We start from the raw sequence: 23,589 nt of genomic DNA, 5'->3' as shown, positions 1-23,589 counted from the left end.
CTACTGGGCCGCACAGAGATAATATTTTATTAACGATCGCATTCTGGCCAAATTAACTTTGGCCTGTGCCCTGCTTAACACATCAACACACATTAACACACCCTGTCTACTCTAGATATAATACTACAGTATAGATTAGAATGTCGTCATAGAAATCCATTGATTGGACTGGAAGCAGTACATCTTTTGTCCTCCATAATAACGTATGACTAGGCCGCGGTGAAGCACATTTGTTCCCCCACACGAGCGAAAATGACTGGAAAACAGACATCTTTGGAAAGATTTTTTACGGCGAAAAAGGGCACCTGATGAGCTAGAAGATGAGCCTACAACCTCGAAGACCCATGAACTGCGAAGGAGTGGATTCGTGACCCGTTTGTGAATGAACCGAGTGATTCGAGCATGTCTGTGCACCAGGACGATCAGCTTGTAGAGATCGCAAATGACGGCGACCTTAAACATACATTTGAGACAATTAAAGTCATTCCGGAATATCGTGACAGCGCTACGAGAACACTGAAAACCTTGCAACAATTTCCAGCATCGCATCTTTGTGAAGCAGGCTTCTTAATTAATGCTTAACGACACGGCGAAGGCGCTAACGGTGAGAGAGCGGTGCAGCTAACATGGCAGGATGGGTCTGAGAACTTTTCTACAGATCCATCCACGATCAAACGAAAGTTAATATTCCTTTCTTTAGAGAAAATTTGTAGTGTTTACTTTGGAATTGCTGCATTCACGGCCATTTTTAATGTTACGTGCATGCGCAGAACCGCATAGTTGCAGTTTTTGATGGGTTGCAAAATTTGTCAAAACACCGGTCCATGAAAAAAAGACCCAAATCACACCGCTCCATGGTGCGAAAAAGGTTGGGGACCCTTATTCTAGAGAATACCCATTTAAATTTGCATGTACAGCAATGAGAACATAATATTAGAAAAAATAAATCTTAACCAATTAATCCACAACATAGCAAAAATCAGTGATGTAAGTATGATTTCTTCTATTTTTTCTCTTCAAAGTGTGATTATAAAAACTGCAAGTTATATGACATAAAGCCAACCAGTGTGACTTAACCACTTTACTGTTCAATGACCGTTATTATTTGCTGAAAATGACAATATTTTACATCAACTTTTCAGCACAGGATAAACCTTGAAATCCCATCTGATGAGCCACTAATACATTTGAGTATCATTTTTTGCCATTGGAAGTCTTCACCAAGAAAATGTGAGGAAGTAATACAAAAAAAAGTAAATGTGTAGTTTAGACTAAAAACAAAAAAGTGAAGTGTCAATTATGAAAGAATGAGACTATATCTATGAAAGAACACTCACAATTTTCTATCCTCCCGTTAGCTTTCTTAAACTGAAAATGCCAATTCATCCCTCTTTTAATAACTGTCATCCTACTCCTGAAACATTTTCTTTGGAGAACTGAGAGATGATACATCAGGTGTTTGGTAACACTCTTTACATTCCAAAGCAACATAAGCTATGGCTATGAACATTAGAAACACATTCCCAAGCCAAGAACACACTTCTCACTCCTCCGAGACACTTTGCCTGCATGCAGATGGTGCATGTTCAAAGCCAGCAGGGCAGCACTGTGCATGTCAGTAATGTGTGTGTGGATGTGTCCTTATCGGTGGCATGTGTGAATAGAGGCGAGTGTGTAGCTGTGTACAGTATGTGAATGCTCAAGGTCTCACCTGGGGGTACGTGAAAATTAACACAAGCAAATTTTACTGCCTTCATTTTGATTTTGCTGGTAACAAGACCATCTGCTAACCATCCTGCTCTGCACGGAAAGCAGATGAAAAAAAGGGAAAAGAAATATAAGGCTGTGCAGCAATTATGGCCCTAGTCCTTTACTCTTTTTCCTCTCATTGTGCAGCGCAGCAACACTCTCTGCTACACAGTAAGGGGCAGAGATAACACCTCAAGGCTACGGAGCTGCTACCAGCCTTGAAAGTGCTTCGTATCCCGCTATCTTGCCCTCTGCGGTGCTCATTATGAAAGAGGGGAGCCAGATCAGAGGAATACAGGGCAGCCCAACGACTTGCATCCAGAGTCAAGGCTAACACAGGAGAGCTATTGCTGCCCTTAACACTTTAGCTACAAAACAGCATCCTGGACACCTGCCAAATGCCTCTCTCTCGATCTCTCTATCTCTCTCTCTCTTTTTTTTTTTTTAGCTAACTCGGCCTGTTAATTATGCATTGTTGTTTTACTAATGTCAAATGTCCTCTATGCTTCATGCATGGGATAATGCTCCATTTTGTAGTATTTCGAGGCTTTATTACAATGTGATAAACCATGACTCATGTTCTGTGGATCAGTCCATATAATTATACATTATACACAGGGGTGCACATAATTTTTTTGCCCAGGTTCTCAGAGGAGGACCTGGAGATGTGACTTGGTCCTCATTGAGCTTGAGAGCCAACCCGCCTGATGCGATAAATTTATGACAAGCTTTACTTAGAGCCAATTAACTTTAATTAATTATATTAACAATTAATGCTTGATTAACATCAAATGGCACAACAAAATTGCCATTACTTTGAAGTGAAATGTAAAGAGATAAAAAGCACGAATTCAAAATAAAGGGCATTATGCGGCTCCCACATTAACTCCAAGCCTTTTTAAAAGTGGGATGTCCTCCTCATAAGACCTCATTGAACGTGCATGTTTAGCTTTGTAAAATGCGAGCAAAAACACGTTTGTCAGTGCATGTCGTAGTTCATTACCTTTATTCCGCCACTTGTCCATAGGGCGAGTGGGGTCCTGTTTGACATCGATAGTTTGCTTAATTGCCACATGCTCTCTGTTTTTTCCGTGGGTTTTCAAAGTTGGGATGGCTGAAATTCTTTGACCCTACATAAAATGCGCTGCTCTTATCGGCGACATTGGGATTCTCACGGCACATTTTGTACCGCATTTCATTTTGTACCGCTTTCCGTGCAAGCATCATTTGCTTCTTGCCAGCAAAAGTCCTTTTTTTCGGTAGCTCCGGTGACGTCTCTGTCGTCTGTCTGTCTTTTGACGGGGGTGGGGGAACACGGAAGTAATTACTCAGTGTGGCCTGCCTCTTCGACATTTTGAGAAGTTATTTTCTCGTGTCCTCCGCAAATACAGTGGTCAGCCATCGGTACGCAAAAGCATATGGAAGCCTTTGAGGGCCAGCGCGTTTGTCTACGTCCAGTACGCATGCGCGCATGCGGACCACTTATGTGCACCCCTGATTATACAGTATACTGTTATTTTTTAAAAAATGCAAAAAAATTACAAATACAAATTTCTTTAGGATGATGCTACAGTTTAGCCATACAGTTAGGGTTCAATTCATTCTGGGTTTTAAACCCGCAACATTCATCTCACATAATGAATGGAATGGAAATGAATGGAAGTGCTTTTCATTCAAGAGGTGGTACCATACAGTACGTTGATAGACACAAAATATGATGTTTCAGAACTTAGCGATTCAGTAAGCTGCAGTTATATTAGTTGTTTCTCACAGAGGACAAATAATATATTCCCCATGGTAAAAAAAAATCAATAGCTTAAAGCAATATACAGTAAACCTGCCATAAACAGTAGATATTCATTAGTCCATGGCATCTTGCATTGTGTTTAAATTAAGCAAGCAGACATTCAAGATTTTAAATACAATTCTTTTTTTTTATGTTTAGTTTTTACAGTAAACTTCAAATGGGATTGCTGTTAAACAGCCTCTAGCCGGTGTTTTGGATGAATACGCAGTATAACCGTGAGTCCAACTGCTGCTTGTTTTGAAATAAGTTATGGTATTTTGTGGACTACTTCGTTCTCTCCGTTTTTTCTGCTGCTGCTTCTATGACAAAGTGGCTTATTTATGTTTTTGTTTTTTTGGGGGGGACAAAAAGACTTCATAATTTGTTTTTAAAAATGTTTTCATTTTTCCCCCCTGCCCGGCACATCATGCTGACACTGCTACTAAGGGAAGAAGACACTTGCTGCCGCAATAGAAGAACCATTTAAGTCTAACCATGGATGATTAGACATATTTTAAAAGATTGGATATCCAAATTTTACCATGAAACGGACTTCAGCTGTTATACTAGTGCCGACATAGCTTGGCAGAAGCTTCATCAGATGTCATCAAAAACTCTTTTATAGATTTTATAGATTAATAGGACTCCATCTGATGCTATATACTACAAGAAAAGAATGATTTGAAAAGCATGAGAATAAACTGCTTGCTACAACAAGAAAATGCTATGCTAGAGCCAATTAGTTGTTTCCAACAAACAATCAGAGTTAATTGCCCAGGAAGGCTTCTTTCCACGCTTGATCCCATTACAGAAGAAGTTTAAATGCTAGCTAGCTATAGGTGTTTTGATTTTGTTTTGATTTAAAAACAACAGAATCCCAAATTGTGTTTTTTGCCGTTAGTCCTGGGTAAGAGTGTGACAATATCTCAATACAGCGATATATCGCGATATTTTGCAACCAGATCGGTTATCGATATGCTCCCGCCAAGTATCAATACTGTTGCGATTGTTGTGTTCCGCCCATTGTTGTATGTTCTGCCCGAGATGCATGGTGGTGTTGCCAGTGTTACATACTGTGCGTTGTGTTCAATAAAGCGTGCTGTTTCTTAGAGTCGTGCGGTGTATGGGGCACAAGAGCAGCAAGTGTGAAATAAAAGTTATCCTCCTTTCATCCTTCCCCACGTCGCTCGCCACAATACTTTTATTTGACATATTGGCCATTCAATGGAGTATGGACGCTGTAAACTGCTCAATGTTTGTTGAGCAATTCCTTGGCAGTCCTATAGGGGAGCTCAAGAGTAGCGGTGAAGGTAAAGTGCACACAAGTCGTCTACAGAAGAAGAGAGGAAGCTCCAATGGCGTACCGCAAGCAACACGTCACTTCCGCTCATTAATATTCATGGCATTAGCTACTGTTGCTAAACTGGGACAAAGCTAGGACAAGCCTACGTTTGTCCCTAATAGGAAATGAATGGAAATCGTGTACGAAGGAGATGTTTACAGCGCTAAACCTACCAATTCTCTCCGAAAATGATGTGCTTGGTGCCAAATTGACTGGCATAGATGTGGAAGAACATAAAAATGTTCAGTTAAAGAGATGGCTTTAGTGTCGAAGGCTGAAAAAGACGAAAAAAAACGAGCCAACCTAAACAAAGCTTTAGCTTTTTTATCGACGCGACTGACAATTACATTCTCCTGTTTCAACAAGCTATCCTTTACCATCAGCCCTGTCTTTCTTATATATTCTCTGGTTGTCCTACGTCTCTTACCGTTCTTGGGGGTAATTTAGTTAGCTTTGTGTAGTGATCGCAAATGCTACTCAGTGACAGCCAACGAACACTTTTAATTTTTTCATTGATAACACATCTTAATCCTATAATTTATTTACACTTCCCCCTTAAAGTTTATATATATATATATATATATATATATATATATATATATATATATATATATATATATATATATATATATATATATATATATATATATATATATATATATGTGTATAACAGAAACGGTAACAGTGGCAGTCAGATATCATTGTCCATACCATTCATTGTCAGACAGAAGCAGTACGGCACAACGTTACGCTAAAAAAATAAAGTGAAAATATAAAAATGGCTTACCTCTTTGTCCTCTGAAAGACCATGCCAACCCAACATAATGTTTACTGCATATGAAACGTGAATGGATTCGCCGAGCTGGTGTTAAAGTCTGCGCAAGTTGATTCGGTTTTCACATTTTTTCCTCCCGAGTTTTTGGCTTCCGGGAACAGATGAAGAAAACATCCTTCATGGTCGTAATGTCTAGAGTCATTTCTACAAGTTCCAAAAAAGCAATGCGTGATCGGCCTGTTCGTTTTTGAAAGATTACCGGCGAAAAGTAGCACTTTTTACGTTGGGTCTATGCGAGGGCGGGTCTATAATGTCCCACTTCGGTTTTACTTCCGCTTTACGATGCGATGTCACGGTCTAAAAATAACCTGCGTGCGGTACGCCATTGGGTTGAATAAAAAAATGAAAAAGCTTCGTGAGAACGGTGAAGGAATAAGTGAGAAAAATATTGCTACAAATCACACATGTGGACACACTTTAGATTTTACATGAACAAGAAAGGACGTAAGGTGAACAAGGACTTTGCTGAATGCAAGAATTGTCTAACAAAAATAAGGGTCACTGGCAGCTGGTGACGAAGTGGACACCGGATTTCTTCACTGCTTCGCTTTCATCACTTGAGGTAAGAAAGTTTTGCAATGTAATTGATTTTTTAATTTACATGTACTATTTTGATTACATTTGGTGTTGAATGATATAAAATAAACTAGGACCCTAAACTGGATGAAAATGAATATCGAACAAGCCTACATGAATTTACTAATTTATTTGATATTATTTGAGAGCCACTTTCCATCTAGTTTACTACACAAACTGTTATTACTGCCATTTTGATACAATAAGCTATAAAAATGGTTTGAATAGCTTCCAACATATCTAAGGTGATGTGCATGATAATTAATGTAGCCTACATATTAAAAATAGGTAATTATTGCATTTTTAATTTTTATACATTCAATTAATATTTTTTTAATTCACTCAATACCTCCAACACAAAAAAAAATCATGATTTCAACTCAAAAGCTATTAAGAAGCTAATATTTTTTGTTTTATTTTGTTGTTTTTAGGGTGAGGAAGAATGTGACTGACTGAGTCCGACATCTCATGGTGGAAGTGCTCAAACCAATGCTTTTGGCAACAAAGGTCATTTACGAAGAAAAGACCCACCAATTTTATCATTGCCCCACACCAAGCTCAACTGCTGACTGACACCTACAGCACTGTTAATTTTTTAAAAAAGATTTTAAACTTTAAAGAAATTAAGGGTGCCATTCATCATGATCTCTCCAAGAGATATCAGTGGTAGTGTTTTGTTTCCTCTATATGTGCAGGTAAACAATTTGCAGTAGATTTATATTTTACAGCAATGTTGCACAGAAAAAGCGTCACTGTTTAATAAATGACTTAAACAGTATTTTTTTTCTATTTTGAAATATTTTCTGTGTTTCAACAGTTGTATCGTAGAATATCATGAATCAAATTTCTGACCAATATATCGATAATCGCTGTATCGTGATATCGTGAGATATTTGTTATCGTGAGCCTTGTCTCACTAATCGTATCGTGAGGTACCCTGAAGTTCCCACTCCTAGTCCTGGGTATACTGTTTGTGATGCCATCGGAGGGGGATTTCTAAGAGGAGTTTGTCTGTTTCAAATTTAGCAGGCAAGGTAAAGTGTATCTTCTTTTTTCTTCACTTTACATGTAATGACTTGCTTTTTTAAATTAGGTGTTATTTTTAATGTTTCAGATTATCTCAGATAACACGAGTGAGTCTACTGGTGTCTGGCTCCTCCGAGTGACAGGCCGCTGCAGATGAATGAGGACGATGCAACTCAGCGCATTGATGAGTGTTTATTTGTTTAATAAAGATATTTTGATCAATCAAATACTTCTGTGTAACATCTCTCTACACTCGTGGTGAAATGTTTTGAGACAGATTCTCATCCAACCGAATGGTGAAGTGTCTCAAAAATTTTGACTGCGGGTGTATGTTAATATTTCATATTAAGACATGGACATAGTCACGTGGGTCGCATATGTGGATTTTTTTTGTCTTAAATTTTGTGAAGTGGTGCAGCTTATTGACAGGTGCACTCTAGAGTCCAGAAATTACAGTATTTTGAATTTGATGCCATCATCTCCTCCTCTTTGGAAAAAAAAAAAAAGAATCATAAGTGAAAGTACTACTGCAGGTTTGGATTTGTGAGGAACAAACAGAAACACAGATCTCATCATTCCTCACGTTTTATGCTTGGCAATGGGTTGCAACTCTGTATTTGCAGCACAAGACAATTACTATATGTAAAAGTGCGCACACATAAAATATAAAACACAGAAACAATGTTTTTATGTACAGTGCGTGTTTCATGCGCATAGTTTACGTGTGTGTTTGGGCTCCTGTGTGTTGTTACAAATTCTCTCTGACAGCTGCCTAACGAGGGCATTGGCTTTTGGCTCCGGCATCTGCTCGCGCTGTGTCGAGCAGCCAACAACACCTAAATGCTGATTAGAAAACACTGAAACTATGTGAAGAACATCTACTGTACATGCACAAAACCATAGTTTACTCTGTGCATGTGAGAAGAGCAAGTATGTGCATTTAGGATTTTTGGTGCGTGTGTTTGCATGTATCACAGCTGGGAGATGAGTGAGCACATCTATACCTGTGTGCATGGATGTGCAAAGCCTAAACAGTTGTCTGATAGAATTAAATTCCTCATTAATATCTTACACTACATCTTTAGGGACTGTTTCCAGGAGCCCACACTGTGTATCAGTCACTCCTCACTCCCTCCTCTTCTTTGGCAGGATCTCCCTTTGTCGACAGGTGCACGCTCCAGTGGCAGCCAAAATGCCAACCTGGCCTCCCCATGCCTGCCTCTGCTTTGCCAGCGTACCTCTGACAGCTACTCCCTGACAAGATTCAGATGGCCAGTCCTCCCCAAATCTGCTCCTGGCTCCCGCCAATCAACCTCCCTCACTCAACACCCGTTTTCCCTCCTCCTGGTTTCAACCTTCATGTGCTTGTCATCAGTTTAATTCAGCACAAAACAGCATCCGTTGTCTGATGTGCTTCCTTCTCGCTCTCCTTACCCTTTTCTCAGTCCTCTGACCTTCATCCGCTGCTTTCACTCCTCTGAATTGTCCCCGAGTCCTGTTTTCAAACCTCCCTTGACATGATGCAGGAAGAGCGGCACAGACACTCACAGAGCCAGGAGCCAGGCCACATCAATCAGCACCAGAGTGCAGCACGACTGTGTGTCAGATCAATGCATCATCTTTCAACTGGTTGTACTATGGGATTTATAGTAGACCTCACTGCGTGTGTTGGATGGGGGCATGTTTTTCCCACAAGCGCTTCTCTCCAGGCACAAGTTATGTCGTGCGTGAAGAGAAAAAGCGTATGTTTGTCCACTCACTTAAGGTTACTGATACAAACTTGTTAGGCCTTTCAGTTTTAGGTTCACCCAACAGGGGCGCAAACATTCCCTATCAAAGCTTTCACAAAGTGGTTAAAAAAAATGGTAGCAACTTCACCTTTGACCCAATATCTTTCCAAACAGCTCCATGTTAAAAAGGACGCCATTTGTGTGTTAAGATGTACACTGCTGTCATATAGATTGTATGATATAAATAAATAAAAACATAGCAAACGTTACTATGGTTCGGCACAAACAGTGGACAAAGCTTTGTTGACTTAAATAACACAAACGGAAAATAATTATTATGTATTTCACGTGACATATTTTATTAATCGTCCCCTTTAGTTGATTAAGTTATTTAATTACTGGAGGAATTTTGAGGTCTTATTTTTTTAAGGAATTTCCACAAACATTACAGATACTTGGTGCATTTTTCATAAAAGTGCTCTGAAGACAAAGACTATAAGGTGAACATCCATACCTGTCAACCCGAGGCCGTTGGCAGTCTTAAAAATAGTGACGTATGCCCTTACAAATTGGTGACTAATCTTACAACGTTCTATATAGCGTGCAATATGAAACAAAAATAAAACTCAATTTTTAAAATAATATGAATTTATTGGTGATATTGTAACATCACAATCAATCAATATCTTCAGCTACATCATGATTAATAAAATTTAACAGTTACTTTTGTTATAATTGTATGTAAAACATTTGGCAATTTCTATTATGTGTTGATGGCTGCACTTCATATAAGCATTTGATATCTAGGCGTGGATTGTAGGCTGTCGGCTACAGTCAGGAAATATTGGAGCTACCTAGCCTAGCATCGTGTTTGCTACAGCGTCACAACACTATTCTCTCTCAGTGTCTCTGACTTTTCTTGCGTCGTTCAACCAACGTAATAACGCATCGTAACGCACATTGTCTCGTTGCCAAAACGGTGACAAAATCCGAATGGAGAAAAAAAAAACCCACAATGCACGAAAAACGTACAGATTTTGAACGTACGGCGTACACATTTAAAAATCAGTGCTCATTTGTACAAATTATGTCGAAACCGTACAACTTGACAGGTATGGACATCACTTTTTTGTTTTAGTTATTATTTTAGTTTAATTAGGAGGAACAGTGGCTTTTGGGGGGGACAATAAGTAAAAATATAAGGGCACAATAACTAAATACAGCTCTGGTGAACTCTCACAAAAAGGCTGATTTTGAGGCGTGGAATGACGTATTTGTTGCAAATTGAATGTGAACTGACTGTGAACTTTGACTTCAGCCAAGCTTTCTAAGATCAAGGTCAATCCTCACCAAATACTAAGCAATTTAACAGCTATAGGCCCACTACTTGTCAATCTTGCTTTGGGAATATTACATTCTTGAATTTGATATATGTGGCATTGCTGTGACCTTAACCATTGATTTAGTGTTCATGCTTTGACATGTGAATAGTCATGAAAACTAAGAGACTGCAGACAAAATCACAAACAGACCCACCATATTGTGCCTTTACATATGCGTTAGCAAGACAAACACATAAATAAAAGCACATAACCAGACTTATGAGCTTAAAGGAAGAAATAGCATCAAAACCTTTGCCCCTTTTGCTTTTTCTGTGTTTAAAACCCCCCTCAACATGCGCAAAGACAAATACTTTGGGATGAGATTTATACAACACCATGACCCCAGTGCTATTTGTTTAGTGGGACAACACATAGAATGATGGATCTGTAATCCTGTGCTGTCTTCTCATTACTCCTACTCCTCCTGAGGAAGCCATCTGACCGACTCTGAGCCATATATTCAGGCCACAGCCATCATCTATCATCAATCACACTCCTCGCTTCACACATGTACACATAAACTGTACACAGCCTATTTTAACACTGTCTTTTGAGGCCATCACTGATCACATGGCATCTCCGAAGAGGTGCAGACAGTCGGAAGATTTATGTAAGGTGTTAAAAAGGGAGAGTGAGAGGCAAGGAGATGCTTCTTTGGCTCTCTTCCTATTCTTTAAGAGGATGTGATGAGCTCTTGCCATTCCATTAATCTGCCTCCAATGATTAATTTCCATATCCTGTGTGCAGCAAGGCGGCAACCGGGCCCATAGAGGGATTACAAACAAACACACACACGGACATACACGAGAAGCAAAAGACGGATATGATTAATTCAGCACTCAGAATGCGGCCTCTGACCCATCTCGCTTGTACTGTGCGTTAAATATAACACTCCATCCAGGAATCTGCTACCCCACTGACCATTTGCACTTCTCGCTGACACCCAGGGGTCATCTGCGTTTCATTTTTAACCTCTTCAACACCCACACAAACGAGCTGAGAGAAGCACCATGGCACAGGTATTTACAACCTCATTTGCAGCACTCTGCTTGCCTCCATGAACCTTGGCGATGACTAATAGGGAGGGAGACAGGGAGCGGGGCGCCTGCCACTCCACATGCGGCATTAACACATGACAAACTGTATGGATATGAAAATTTAAGAGACATTGCTAAGGAAGATTCATAACATTTCTTGTCTTAATCTTGCTTGGCTAAACTCCAAAATCCCAATGACTAATGATTGGAAGGCTGTCAGCTTAAAAGGCCTTCCCCACCCACCACACACACAACAAACATGCACACAAACTCTACTCTCCCGCAGAATCGCCGAATTAAAAAAGAAAAACGGGGCGGGTGGAAGCATGCAGTTTCCAAATCCCTATTACCCTCTCATTGGGTGGTACATCCCTTTTTGCCCTCCTCTTCCTCATAAATCTTCGCCTCTTAATTACCCCGAGAAATGAGGGAGGATTACTGAGCTTCCACCGCTAACCTCATCTATCTTTTTTTGTGTGCTCATTTCTCGGCACATTTATCTGGTGATAAAATGGGGGGAACATTGACTCTCAAAAGTGTTTTGTTTTGGGTATTTATTTTAAGTGTGAGTGTGTGTATATATCTATTTTGTAGATACACATTTAAGAAATGTTACAGAAGAGACCGTCATTATATCATTCACTGCTGTTGACGGCGATTAGACAAAACAGAGTTGCAAGTAATTATTATACAATGATGTATACCATGTTTATTACCAGTAAGCTAGCAGGCGTTCAAAAAGTTATATGTATTTTGTATTCTAGTACATAATATGTGTAATTTAGTCTAGATTTATAGATCAATTCACCTGGAGTGTCATAAACAGCATGAAAACTATCCACATTGGATTCTTTTTGAGGGACTGCTCAAAATCTGTCAAATTACCGTATTGGCCCGAATATAAGACGGCCCTGATTATAAGACGACCCCCTCTTTTTCAAGACAAGTTTTAAAAAATACTTTTTGAACACCAAATTATTTTTTTATCCAAAAAATAATTACAGTACATCTGAAACAAATTATTATAACAATATATTTGAGAGAAAAAGCATGTTATTTTGACTCATTCAAATCTTAATATCTGAACATTTAAATATGTAAACTAAAGTGCAATCACATTCGTAAATGAATGGCTTCTGGTTTTTGAAATGTAAATAAACCAATCTATTATGATAAAAAAACAAAATTACAATTACTGCATTAACCATCAAAGTGAGGTCTTACTGTAACTGTAGTCTTGAAACAAATCTGAATAAGGAAAAACATTTCAATAAAATAATGCAAACTGGTTAAACTTGAGAGTAGCTGAGATCTGTCATGACAGAACATTACTGAAGTTCAGCATTCGCTTCAATGATATCTGGCGCCATCTAGCGTCGTGAATGGGTATAATGTCTAGACCCCGAATATAAGACGACTCCCACTTTTTCAGTCTTATTTCAATGCAAAAAACACCGTCTTATATTCGGGCCAATACGGTAGGCATTTTCCATCTGCATATGGTTGATTAAATATGATACAACTGATCAGCAAAATTTATTTATTCATTTATCTTGCGGGCCAATTATCTTCACGAGTGTCGCAGGAATGCTTGGGCCTATCCCAACGAACTATAGGTAGTAGGCGGGGTAAATGTTGAATTGGTTGCCAGCCAATCGCAAGCCACATTGATACAATCATCCATTCATCGACACACTCATACCCATGGATAATTTAGTTTTCAATCAGCCCTCCATGCATTTTTGGGATGTGGGAGGAAACCGGAGTACCTGCAGAAAACCCATGCAGGCACGGGGAGAACTTGCAAACACAACACAGGAATTAAATCCTTGGATCTCAGAGGTGTGAGGCATTCCTGCTAACCACTATCTCACTGCGCCACCTCACCAAAATTGAGCAAAAGTTTTTTTCAATCTTCTATCTTAATCTTAAAATCGCCCAGCCCTAAATGACCATCTCTAGTCTAAACAACCTTGTGTATCAAAATGCCTTCACAGCCTTATAATACAGCATGTATGAAGCATTACGCTGATCCACAATTCATTTACAATGCTGGACAGCTGGTAGGTTGCATATAAACCACTGCCCGTTCAAATGTTAAACCACAAGTCATCTCAGTGCACATAAATGGAACATAATATCAAAAACATGTGCATGCATGTCTGAGTGCACATGAACCCGGACCCATCAGATGCAGACGGGGTTTAATTAGAATTCTCTGTAGTCTAATTTTATTAGAGCAGGCAATAGAAGATGAAGGCAATTACAGCAAAGCAATCTCTGCTGTTGGAACAATATATCAGGCGAGAGGTGACAACACACATAAACAGACAGAAACACACACACACATGCTCGTCACTCTTGCGTTTCAAATGAGGTTCATGTAAGTTTACAGTCGTTTCATGCAAAAGAGATGAAGAGGGTGCCCAGAACGAGAATCAATTGCTTGACAAACTACTTGTCGCGAGACAAAATGCAGCACAAAAAACATTCGCTGTCCAATTAATCTGACATGTATCAAACACAGCAATAAACTGTTAATATTGCTGATGTTGTGAATTTTGTGCAATGGATGTATGCTGTTCATTCATTCATTCATCTTCCATGCCGCTTTTCCTCACTAGGGTCGCAGAGGTACTGGAGCCTATCCCAGCCAACCACGGGCAGTAGGCAGGGGACACCCTGAACTGGTTGATGTATGCTGTTTATGTGGTGAATTATTGTGTCTTAATACCCCAGTTTTCTAATTAAGATATCAAATACTGTATGTTTTGACAATGCTGTCATATATGAATTACTGTATAAAATGTTTTAAAATCACTCTAAATTGTCTCTACGTATGAGTGTGTGTGTGAATGGTTGTTCGTCTCCTTGTGCCCTGTGATTGGCTGGCAACTGATTCAGGGTTAGCCTGCCTATTGCCCATAGTTAGCTAGGATTGGCTCCCACAACCTCCTGAACCTCGTGAGGATAAGCGGCTCGGAAAATGAATGAATGAATGTATTAAAATGTTAAAAAAAGCTTGGATTGACATTGGTAAAGTATTATCATTGACGCTTCACCGAAAGCAGATGCTTGTTGCACATGGTCAAAATGAGATCAGGCCTTCTTGATAATAATATTGTACAAAACAAATATTTGTATATATTTATGCATAAACTGTCCTCTAAAATGTTCACTTCAAAGTTTGCATCCCATACTTGTGTAGGAATGTGCTTTTGTAAAGTAGGCCAATCTTTAGCATTGATAATACGGCAAAAATAAATAAAAAAATAAAATTAAATAAAAAGCATGTTTTGAGACCCTTTCACTATATCACAGAAATCCACAGCTTAACAGAATACCCCAGGTGGCAGAGCGGTGATGCTAATTTTCCTTAAGTTACTGATAAAAGGGTCAGAATTTTATGTTTAAAAAAATGGCTGCCAAGGACTTGGCGAACAGGTCTCTTCTTTAGCCATAGCTCACTCTCTCTCTCTCTCTCTCTCTCTCTCTTTTTTTTTAATGACCAGGTGTCATAGGTAACTGGAATTTGATACAGCAGCAATTGTTTTCGTTGTTGTTTCAAAATTACGATATTTTTTAAAACTATGAACCAGATTGTAGCATTTGTCCATCGTTAATCAAAACAAATCATTATAATCTTTGATGCAAGTACTTCAAATGAAACAGTTGATATTATATTTCATAAGGTTGTGCAAGTGCGCATGCCTCAATTATTCTCAAGGCTTAAAAAGCAATCAACCACAATAACATGAGGGTAAAAACAAGAGAAGATGATGGGTTTGTAGGTATAGTGTATATTCTCAGTTTGATGCTTATATCAAGCAAATGTGTATGTGAGAGAGAAAGAGTTTAAAAGCATGTGTGTCACTGGAGCTCCCCCGACATGGCCGGTGGCTCACATCCAGGCGAGAGTGCAGGCCGCAGGTGTGCAGGTCAGAGTTTAACAGCTCTGGGTTTACGAGGTGGCTAACGGGGGCAGCCGGTGAGACGCGGCACCTACAACCTTTACGGCCGTGACCAGAGAGGTGCCACCTGCGGACTGGCGTGGAACAGATGCCACACACGGCTCGGGTCAGAGCTTTTATAGAGGGAGCGGGAGAGAGTAGGTGAGGGAGCCAGTAGTCCATCATTGTGACTGTTTTACTGCCACTACTGCCATCTAATGACAGAGCTGTCAGGGAGCATGGAGTGGAAGGAATGGCGGGACGGACGGCGGGGCTGCAGAGTGGAGGGGGAGTAAAATAGATAAATGGATACAATGATAGAGCATACAAGGGGATAAAAGCATAGAGAAGGGAGTAGAAAGATGGCGAGAGAAGGGTGGCGATTGCATGACACGCACACACTTACTGTATATACATATACACACACAGAGCTTTTCAGGATTGATCCAGCTTCAGCACATAAGTAGGAGGAAGGAGATTGGGCTTCATAATCATTACAACACTGCAGAGATAATCTTTCGTAACGCAGTATGGACTCGGCTGTTCCAGTCAATGAATTGACAGGCACGACATGTCTGCCAATTTTGAAAATCCTTGACGTACATTATCTTTCACTCCCTCCTAACAAGCCCTCAGTAATCACAATTAGTCTGCGCTAATGTGGAGCTCAACCTCCCTGCACACATATTGATCAGCTCAACACGCTCGAATGTGTGTTGTTTTCAGATTGATGGCAAATTGGAATAATGCACAATAAAGAGACCACAAAAATCAGCAGGTTCAATCGAGCATGGACTCTCAATTATCATATTCAGTCAAACTGAGAGGATGAGGCACCTATTGAGGAAAATATCAATTACTAATACCTTAACTGTATTTCTATATTTTTCTGTTTGAAAAACATTTTAGGATACATGAGATCCAAAAAATATAAATGTACATGTCAACTTAAACTGTTTATAGCAAAACAAGAGACTGCAGTTCAAATTATCTGAAGATGTTAAGCTCACTGGAACATAAACTTTAACACACAGAATAGGGAGGGAGCTAAGGAATCTTGTCAACAATAAAAAAGTACTAGTTAGGGCCATTATGGACAATGATAAACCCATAAACAACTGAAACATCTCTAATTGTCTAACTGTGTGCGAAGACAAGCAGACTCGTAATACTTGACTGCTTGGCTTACTTTAACTAAAACAGCATTGACTTTCCATAACATTAGCCTTAAGGCTACATAGCGATTAACATGGTGGAAGTCAGCTGCCATTCAGCTAATAAAGAATAGTGAATTGTATTTCTCAAATGTATATGTACATGTTTTATTTTTGATATTTTACTCCCTATTTACCCCCTAAAATCACAGGAATTTCCATTAAGTGTTTTCTATGGATTAAAAAAAATATAGAAAAAAACCCAGTATACAGTATATTGTATCAAAAAAGAAAAAATACTTCACAGGACTGATTTGTACATACAATCTGTAATATGTTTTCTACTGGTAATAATTTTATCAACAAATTCTTCAATACAAACACACAGTGAGGTTAGCTCTGCTGATTGATGAAAAACCACAGTCTAAGTCTTTTCCTTGATGTATGTCCAGTCAAAGTTGGTGGCAGTAAACAGTGATCCAAGCATTACACAGTTATTCACGATTTATTTTAAACTGCCATGAAATTCACTTCTTCGACAAAACAACATTGTGACCTCCAAGAGAGAAACTGCAATTGATATTTAACGTCACCTTGAAAGTAATCCAAAATATTACAAACGGCCCTCTTAACCAAAATAATAAAATTTGAAGGGCAGCTGAAGAGCTTTTCGGATTTTGGTGTAATTTTCCGAATATAAACTTTGGATGAGTTTGTCAAAACAACCGTGTCATTTTTTTATGTTATGTAGATTTAGTAATAAATGTATCAAATTGACGTGAATAGACAACATTTCAGTTGTCTTCTGACAGGCAAGCAACAGCAACATAAAAACGGTCGCCATCAAGTAATAAACGTATAAAAATGCCAGTAAAGGTCTACTTACGTTGTATCCTCCTAGCATTTCAAAGCTGTCGTTCTTTAGGGTAGGCAGGAGGCCAGACGGGGGAACGACGACAGCTTCAACCCATCACAATCAGCAACTTTCATAAGCCTGCTCGTCGTTGCCGCCAGACCAACACTTTCGGCATACCGTCAGTTACGTCCAGCATTCAGGTATTTCTCATATTGTATCACCCGGCTATTTGACTTCTGTGTTCCTTCCCAGGATTCCCGAAGCCTGATCTCTGAGTTGTACCGTTGCCTGATTGACCGCCCGTCAACTTTTGCCAGCTACGACCCCGCGTGCACGTGCGCTGCTGCGGGCCATGTGTGCACTTGAATAAACGTTGCATACCAGTACTGTTATTCTTTTGTCTGCTTTGCCGTCCACTGCCCAGTGCACCCTAACGTCGTCGCTGAAATGTTGAAAACAGACGCGATCGAGGAGCTGGGGAGAAGTTCTTCCGATTGACTCTTACAAAAGATGTCCAAATCCTTCCAGAAGAAGGTTTTTTGGGCCTCTCAAAGTCTTGTGCCTTCGTGTGAGCAATTCATCGCCACACATTGAGATGGCACGACGAATCTGGTGAGTAAAACCCAGAAAATGTTTGCAATATATGACAAAAATAGCATGGTGCTATACTTTCGTATTTGACTGCTGGCGAGGTCTTCAGGAATTGACGTCATCAGGTTGCGGCTGGCTGCGAGGCGCTTCCCTCGTTGCTAGGGTGTTGCTATGGCAGTAACTCAAAAACTACGCAGTTAATTCAAAAATATTTTGGCAATGTGAGTTTTGAGACAGCGAATGATGCATTCTATACAATTTAACCAAGTAAAACGCTCATGGATTTAAGTCTTCAGCTGCCCTTTAAATGGCATTATTAGCTACATAAAGGCAATACAATATATTGCAATCACACAGGATGCATATTGTATTTTATTCACCAGCAGGCGTACTTTATGCTGTGACTGTGTCTTCCTCAATTCTTCACAACACACACAAAACAAAGACCACACATGATTCCATGTGAAATCACACCTTCAAAGGGAGATGAAACAAGGGAGGAAGACAAGCCGGGCAAGAAAAGGATAACAGTAAGGAGTGAAAAGAAGCGTATGGAGAGGGAGTGACCATGAGCCTCCATTTTGAAGTGGTTGCTCCCTGCGTGTGTGTACCTTCGCTGGGATGTGAAGTTCAAGTGCTTCCTCTTGCCACCGTTATCTCCACGTCACTTTCTGTTACACGCTCTTAATTTCTCTGTCCTCTCCCCTACCTCTTCAACCCAGGCTCCCCCACCCTGGGCCCATTAGTCTTTATTTAACCCCACTTTTTTTGCTGTTGTTGTCAAATAATCATGGGGAACTAGCATGTGTCTGACATGGTCTCCAAGGCAACGGCGGTTAAGACGGCAAAGCAGGCAGGGGCTCATTCAGTGGCTGAATAAGAGAGGGGGGAGGGTGAAGAAGTAACCTGCAGTGCTCAGTGCATGTAAGCACACATACATGCGTGCACACACGGAAAATAACAGAGGTGGAAGGTGGTTACACACAACCTCTTCAGTGATGGCCACTGTTACACCCAAGATCTTTTTCCCCAAGTCTGAGTGACTTCTGGATGGTTCTTCAGCTGTTCCATTTCCATTTCAGTTCCGTCCCTCTCGTTTCTTGTCATCCCTGACCCATCCATCACCTCAGGTTGAAAGAGAACAAGCAGCCAAAGGCTGCTACACAACCTCCTCCCTCCTCAATACCGTCCCTTCATACACAACCTCTCTATCCGAGCCTTTCTGTCTTTATTTCTCACACCGCATGAGCTCGGCTGCCTTTTAGCAGCCCATCTCCATCACAAAACATTTCTTCTGAGCACGGCATGCTAGCGAGGTTGAGGAGAAGCGGGAATTGTGACGGTGGGAAGGATGGTGGAAGTAGTGGCTGTTCTGTGACATTAAATCCAGGGAAATGAGTGTATGCCTATCTATACAGGGACAAAGCTGTTAAAAATTCATCCAAACAGTAAGTGAACGTGACTCATTGCCCCATCCAACATCATGTGACGCTTTCTAATATGAGCAGCTTTGACAAATCAGTTGTGTTAGTTGTTTTACAGTTGCTCTATAAATGGACTCTTTGAGCATTGACCACACAGTTACTGTGGAATTTTACCTCTTACAACATTTAAACTAGAGAAATACATTAACAACCTTCCCATACTGTGGTTATGGCTTTAATGTTATTTCATAAATCAACATTGCCTGCCATTATAAGCGCTAGAAGTCTGATCAATTTTGACTGGGAGGTGCTGCCAGTGATATTATCTTATTCATTTACAGTATTACTGGTAAATATTTGTAATTTGCAAACAAAATGAAAATGCATTGACATTTATTTAAAAAAAATATAAAACTGCTAAATAATTTCTTATTCATTTTTACTTTTTGAAATGTGTATTAATTTTTAACTAAAAAAGTAAATAAATAGTAAATATTCTATTATTATTACTATTATTTACATTTTTTTTAAATAACAAAAAAAGTTAAATTTAAATTAAAAACTTTATTTAATTTAAAAAAAAAAAGTTAAAATACTGTATTCTTTAAAAAAAAAATTTTTTTTTTTTTAATCTATTTTAATTATTTTCGTGTTCAATCTCAAAATGAATTGGAAATCTAATGCCATTAATAGTGCTGAAGTATGATCATTCAATGCCTGGAAATTGAATCATATGAGGACAAGACAGCTCAAATAAGAATGAAGGTCTACAATTGGACTCTTATCCAAATGTTTTGTAACATGTAAGGTTAAACTATGTAATGTAATCTATTTCTTGAAATGAATAAATAATACAATACATATATATATGTACAGCAATTCATTAAATTATAACATTTGATAATGTTTGCAATGAGATGAAGTGACCACAGGTTGTAGTTTGTCATATGCTGGACCAAATTGTAGCAGCACTCGTCAATGGGGAGCAGCTTTCGCTCATGAAGACAGTCTTTAACCAAAGCATTTTTCAATATGCGTCACATCACACTCACGCCGAGACAAGCAACAACTGTGACCTATGTTGCATTTAAGGTGAAAGTAACAACAAGCATAGTGTGATAAATGAATCTTTAAAAGAAGCAAACATGGCCTCAAAGTTCACCCCCCCCCCCCCCCCCCCACCCATCACGCCTCCACCCCTCTTGTCTCTCTTGGTTATCCTCTCCACAATCAGTGCTCAGTGAGCCGTGAGACGCACTTAAGCGCCGACCGGCGGTAACCTCACGCCACCCGAGTCCTCGTTCATCTCCACACTACCCGGCACACACAGGCACAAACACACACTCGCACTTACACGCTTCAAGCCACAGGCACGTCTCTGCAAACAGACACCAACAAAGCTTTCCATTTGTCAAATAGAGCCGACGCCGCCACTTAAGTGTCCGGTTTACCTGCGACTGGCGCGCTGTTAAAAGGGCTGAGAGCTTAACAAGGCGCAGTGAGAGCTGCTGTCACACGGCATTACCCCACGTGCATCTCAGGTTGCAACCTCAGTAACAGCATCACAAAAGACAAGTGTCTCCTCAGATGTAGTCAAAAGCTACCCTCCGATGCGCTCCTCTCTCAGAGGACACTGTCATCCAACAATGCGTGTAGATATACAAGAATATTTGCACCGTAACATTGTTCATTTCCTTACCTGGCAAGTAGTAAAGTGGTGCTTTTAGTCCAAACATGGTTGCAATGTAGGGCTGTCGTCCCGTCCTGGATGACTTGAGATGGACAGGAGGGGGGGACGTGCCCTCGGCGGTCACCCAGAAACAAGGCTCTGTGTGTGGGGCACACCGGGGTGGGACTCAGCCTGTCATCCCTGCTCTCTGGTCTTCGCTAACCAAGCATGAGGCTGGGACCGCCCAGCAAGCTAAGACAGACAGGCGCACACACTCACACAAACACACACACAATCACACAGACGGATGCACACAAAGCGGTGCAAAGGGCAACTCCCGCTCTCGACCTCTCTCGCTCTCGCTCCCTGGGGGCGAAGGGTCACACACTTGCTGTCTGTTTGTGAGCAGAGCGGCAGCAGGAAATGCGCTTTGCACAAACCTCTATTTGACACACATACACACACACACAAGCCGACGGGACAACTGGAGAATTTTGGGGAGGGGGGGAAAGACAGCAGTCCTGTGCCAAAATGAGTCGGAAAATAGGCAGGAGGGAGTATAAAATACAGATTGGGTAAATCCTGCAGACGGGAGCGACGGCAGATTCCAACGGGACTGTCTTTTATCCAGCTATCCAAGAAAGATGATCAGAGGAGAGAGTGCTCTGCTTCCTCTCTCTCTCTCTCTCTCTCTCTCTCTCTCTCTCTCTCTCTCTCTCTGTCTGTCTTTCACCCTCCCTCTCTTTCCCTGCTGATTCGGAGAGAAGGAGGTGGAGGAGAGGAGGGCAGAGTGAACTCCCTCCAGGCTACAACACAGCCAGATAGCGTGGGGCGTGTGCGTGCGTGTGCACGCGCAAAAAATGAAGGGGGAGTATGGTTAGAGCTAGACAAGATACATGAGGTGCGGGTACAGATGAGAGGAAAATGCTCCCCATTGCTGATCCACCACCCTGAGGAAGTGTGTGTATGTGTTCACAGTTCAACTCCAAGTCTGGGTGACGGCTGATTGGACAGCCCCGGTGACAGCGAGGGGGCGCCGACTATCAAGGGAGCATCTGTTCACACTGTAACAGACAGTGTAGAAAAGCGGCATCCAACTCCGAGCGCACAATGTAGCAGATATGTTCGAAAAAGGGAAATGGAAGATCTCCGCCTCCGTCCTTCTTTAAAATGAGTCTTGTGGTCCAAGAGTGTGTGGGTGCACTTATGTGTCAGTCCAGGAGACTTGGCATATCTTGCGCAGACTGTTCACCATCCTGGCTTCTTTTACCCTCTTTTTCTTCTCTATTTTCCTGTGAAACACACACACCTTCTCTGAAATATTATGCTCTACTGGTGAGACCCACGGGTGAGGAGTTATCTGCTATGTCAAAGTCCAAATCAGCAGGAGGGGCGAGAAAGAGAAGATGACGACGAGAGGGGGGAAGAACGATATTGCATGGAGATGGTCTACAAGGATAGTTTGCCCTGGGGGTTGATTTGCTCTCAAACCCACTCGATGAAACGCTCAGCGGGGGGGAGACAGAGAAAGGAGGCGGTAGGGGGTTATTGGCAAGAGTGTCATACAGAGGGGAGGTGGACTAAGGGGGTCCTATGCCTTTAGGAGAATTCAAATGGCATGAAAGCACACCAAAAGACGAATCATAGTGAGAATTAGTGCACACAAGGAAGGCAAAAGATGAGAAATCTCTTATGGTGGTAGTGGTGGTTTGGTTGTTGCTTTAAGAAAGACAGCAAGTGGGCTGGGAGGGAAATGTATGGATTAAGGAGTGGAAGGAGGTGGGCGGTGGTGGACCTTCTGGGAACATAGCCCTTTTATTAATACAAAGACAGGAAATCAATGACTGTTTAATTAAGACAAGTACATGACTGCAGTGAGTAGATGTGTCTATTCAGCTAGATAATCATACTCTATATATTTATACGCACTCACACTTCCACACACAAAATCTCAAGTGGATGCCCATCTCATAATGGAATGTATTTTCCTAGTTTAAAAGAGGAATACAATAAGCAAATACTGAATAAAACTATAATTTCTTTGACATATGCGATAGTAAGACTTGAGAAAAGGCCTAAAGTTTGTATCATGAAATAAATTGAATCCCTTTGCAGTTATATACACTCTTTTTATTGTGATAAAGTGTACAAAGCATTGTTTTTTTTTCTTACTTTCTTTGCAATCTAATTTGATCCATACTGTACATATACAGTGTACATATAACGTTATGATAAGCTCATCCAGTTTAAGATATTTTGTTTTCATAGATGATTTCGTCTCACTGTTATGTGATTCCAGACAGCAAAGTGGACCGTACATAACAAGAACTTATGCTTATTTCGTATTAGCTTAGCAGGTAGCATGGCTGCTTCGTCTTCCCCCGTTTTCACCCATTGCTTGGTGTTACATGATTAGCTTTTAGTCCTAAAAATATTTGTCTGAAGTGCATGTAACTTAAAAGCATAGCGGTGTGCTACCTAA

General features: G+C 40.5%; 1 protein-coding gene across 2 annotated transcripts in view; it reads right to left on the bottom strand.

Moving 5' to 3' along the window:
* Positions 1-23,589, bottom strand: part of gse1b (Gse1 coiled-coil protein b) — a 338,894-nt gene that overhangs the window by 98,705 nt on the left and 216,600 nt on the right. The window contains exon 1 of one of the 2 annotated variants that reach the window (XM_057857286.1): positions 21,138-21,723. The exons of the other annotated variant lie outside the window; for it this stretch is intronic. Within the exon in view, the coding sequence (XP_057713269.1) occupies positions 21,138-21,174 (37 nt within the window). The 5' untranslated portion in view covers positions 21,175-21,723. Of the gene's footprint in view, positions 1-21,137; positions 21,724-23,589 lie in introns of those variants that run through there. 2 annotated transcript variants of the gene reach the window in all.

The sequence above is a fragment of the Corythoichthys intestinalis genome, chromosome 1, assembly GCF_030265065.1.
Source record: "Corythoichthys intestinalis isolate RoL2023-P3 chromosome 1, ASM3026506v1, whole genome shotgun sequence".
In the NCBI taxonomy this organism is placed as follows: Eukaryota; Metazoa; Chordata; class Actinopteri; order Syngnathiformes; family Syngnathidae; genus Corythoichthys; species Corythoichthys intestinalis.
Note: the sequence above shows the minus strand (reverse complement) of the source record. Positions and strands in the feature narration are given on the sequence as shown.